General features: G+C 43.1%; 1 protein-coding gene across 1 annotated transcript in view; it reads left to right on the top strand.

Annotated features, from left to right (window-relative positions):
* The first annotated feature begins 216 nt into the window (after nucleotides 1-216).
* Nucleotides 217-2,905, top strand: part of LOC104541797 (chromosome unknown open reading frame, human C8orf76) — a 7,111-nt gene continuing 4,422 nt past the window's right edge. The window contains exons 1-3 of the mRNA XM_010185937.1: nucleotides 217-270; nucleotides 716-859; nucleotides 1,643-2,148. Of these exons, the coding sequence (XP_010184239.1) occupies nucleotides 217-270; nucleotides 716-859; nucleotides 1,643-2,148 (704 nt within the window). The remainder of the gene's footprint in view (nucleotides 271-715; nucleotides 860-1,642; nucleotides 2,149-2,905) is intronic.

The following is a 2,905-nucleotide window of genomic DNA, read 5'->3' as shown; positions in this document are numbered from 1 at the left end:
AAGTCTTCTGGTCTGAGCACTCACATGGATACGGAGGAACCAAGATTCAGGTCTCAGCTTCACTGAATACGTAATTTAATGTATTTAAATGTTAATTGGAGTCCTGGTGAGTGCCCTGAGCATTAAGCTACAGAAGTACTGCTCATTCTTGTCTTTTTCCTTAGCCCAATTAATGTTTAATTATTTCATGCAAATTAGAACCACCCTACAGGAACGATGGTGATTCACCTTCCTTGTGGTGTTCTCCAGCTTGCTGATTATTCCTGTGAGGTGAGGTACTTGCAGGTTCAAACCATCTCGTGGAGGATGTCATGGATTTGAAACAGGCTCCCCCAAATTTAGGATGAGTGCTCTGATCACTGAGTTGGTAGCTGAGGGAAAGATGCCTTGTGTCACGTACTGCCCAGGTCAGCAGATGATCCCTTCTGGACCAGGCCTGGTGGGGGACAGAGGGACAGATGTGTGCTGGATCCTGCCAGGGCTTCAGCACGAGTTAGGATTGAGGTTGCTCGCCACTGATTTGGCTGTGTAGTACCAGGGCCCTTGTCTGTTGCTGGCATAGGTGGTAGCTGAGTCCAGAGAAATGAAAATGTGGACTTCAGCTCCCGAATTCCCTTTGTGACTGTAGTCATAGACAAAACGTACTGTCAGGCTTGCTTTTAAATGAAAATCTCTTGCTGTTGTATTTGGCTTTTCTTTTTGTCGACACCACTAGAAAGCCCTGTGTGAATACTCGAACTGCTTGCTGCTCTTACCTCCCAGTAACATTGCAATGAGGCGCGATGTCCAAGAGGGCCAGGCTCGGTGCTTATCTCGTCTAGGAAGGCACCAGGAGGCTCTGGATATTGCAGAAAAAATGGTAAATAATGCAACATTTCTTTTATGCTGTGAACATCAAAATATTGCCAGTAGTTCTTTTATATGGGTCATTTTCTGTAAAAATAATCTTCACGTGTATAATCCTTCAGGATGTTCAGTGCTCAGAGTATTTGGTAAACAGAGGGTAACTGTCACTGCAGATGTAATCACTCTTTAGAAATCAGAACACCCTGTACCACAATGAGCTCCCTGTGCAGGGAGGCTGGTAGTCCTGGAAGGGACTAAATATCATGCTCTGCCAGGCAGAATTAATGTAATGTAATAGGAATTATAAGAAAGGGGATAAATGAGTGCTTAAATCTTTCCACTATAAAAGTGACCATTCAAAACTCCCTTTTATTTCCATATACTTGCTGCCAAACTGCCACCAAGAAGAGTATCTGACCACAAATCGTGTTTTTCCCATAAAGGAAAATGTCCAGAGGCTCTGGAGTCTGCAAGAATTTTACTGCTGCTGTTTATTTTCTGTAAAAGGTGTTTACACTTCAAAGAAGGGCAGCTGTGTAAAACTCTGAAGGCAAATAAATGACAGCATTTGGGGCCTTCTTGCCTTTTGGACCGGGACAAGGCAGCCAAAGGGAATGCTGTCAGCTTGGTCGTGCGTGATCTGTATCACGTAGTATTTAAAATTAGGAGCACAGTTTTGTATGATTTAAAAATTACCTTTAGCAATATTTATGTGTCATTTTTCAGACATTTTGTTAAGATCTGAGAGATGATTCTGTTCTACTCCTCTTTTTAATCTATCATCTTTTGTTTCTAGAGAAACGACGCTACTAACACAGATCACTTAACGACAGTTCTCAGCCTTCAGTTTGCCATTTACCAGGGTCTGGAAAATGTAGAAAAAAAGATCACATGTCTGCAGCACCTGATCTGCCTACATCCTTTCAACCCGTGGTACTGGAAGTTACTTGCTGAAGCTTACATGAGCCTTTTACAGCATGTGTCTCCGTTAGTCATTCCAGAAACAAAGCTCAGTCGGTCTGAAGAGGTCAGTGTAAGTGACAGCGGATCCAACACATCAACTGGAAGAGAGATTGATTTGCAGCCTCACGGGTCAGAGGGGCAGAAAGAAGGCTCTTGGTCCAGCCGTGCTGCAGGAACAGAGAGGGAGGATGCAGTGACTTGTAGCAGCAGCCAGGCTGTCAAAGAATTCGTCTGCACTTCGGAAGACCCGGAAAGGACGGACAAAGGGAATCGTGCAGCCTCCGAGTCCTGGGAGCAGAACATTGGGATAAAGGCATGTGCTTCCTTCATTAGAGCAAGGTAACTCAAAGAATAATTAGAATGATGCTAACTTCTCCCAGTTGAGAACAATTAAAAGCATATTTTTTCCAACCTTAATAGTTTCAGTTTACATTTGCAATTTAAATGTTTCAGCATTGGCAATGCTAACTTAGAAGCACCCTGCGATTGCCTCAGATCTAAAGCAAAATCCGTTTGCATGGTATCTGGGAACAACTTAAATCTGAGTGGAAAGAGTAAACCAGTGTCATGCTCTGCTGAGAAGTGAAACGATTTTTAATGACCTTATTATATGAATCTTTTCAAGTAATTATACAGAAAAGTGTGTTCTTCAACAGACGCTTCTGTCAGAGCGTGGCTGTTTGCTGGTTTGGTGTTACAGGCGCAGCAGCAGAAGTGCCCCAAAGGAAGGCCAGCCACTCGTCCTGTGCCACTGCCACCTGTCTTACTTGCTTGAGGCCTCATGCTTGAGCGAAAATGTGTTTTATAATAATACCCCAATCTGCATAATGGTTGAGGTTGAAAAATGAACTCTGTGACAGCTGATTGACAGGGCTGCATTAAATGGTCTTTCCTTCCCCCCCCCCCTTCTTAAAACTCTTGCATAACAACAACAATCCCCAAAACATCATCTTTTGAAGAGATAATTAGGAACTGTTTTTGTTGAAATAGTCTTGGATTCCCACCCCCTTTGCCTCTCATTGATGTATTAGTCACTAAACGTATTTAAGGCCATTTTATGGACTTCCAAAAATGTTTCCAGAGGACACTTCATAAC

Source organism: Mesitornis unicolor, unplaced genomic scaffold (genome assembly GCF_000695765.1).
Source record: "Mesitornis unicolor isolate BGI_N332 unplaced genomic scaffold, ASM69576v1 scaffold16746, whole genome shotgun sequence".
NCBI classification, from domain to species: Eukaryota; Metazoa; Chordata; class Aves; order Mesitornithiformes; family Mesitornithidae; genus Mesitornis; species Mesitornis unicolor.
This window is presented reverse-complemented; position numbering and strand designations above follow the sequence as displayed.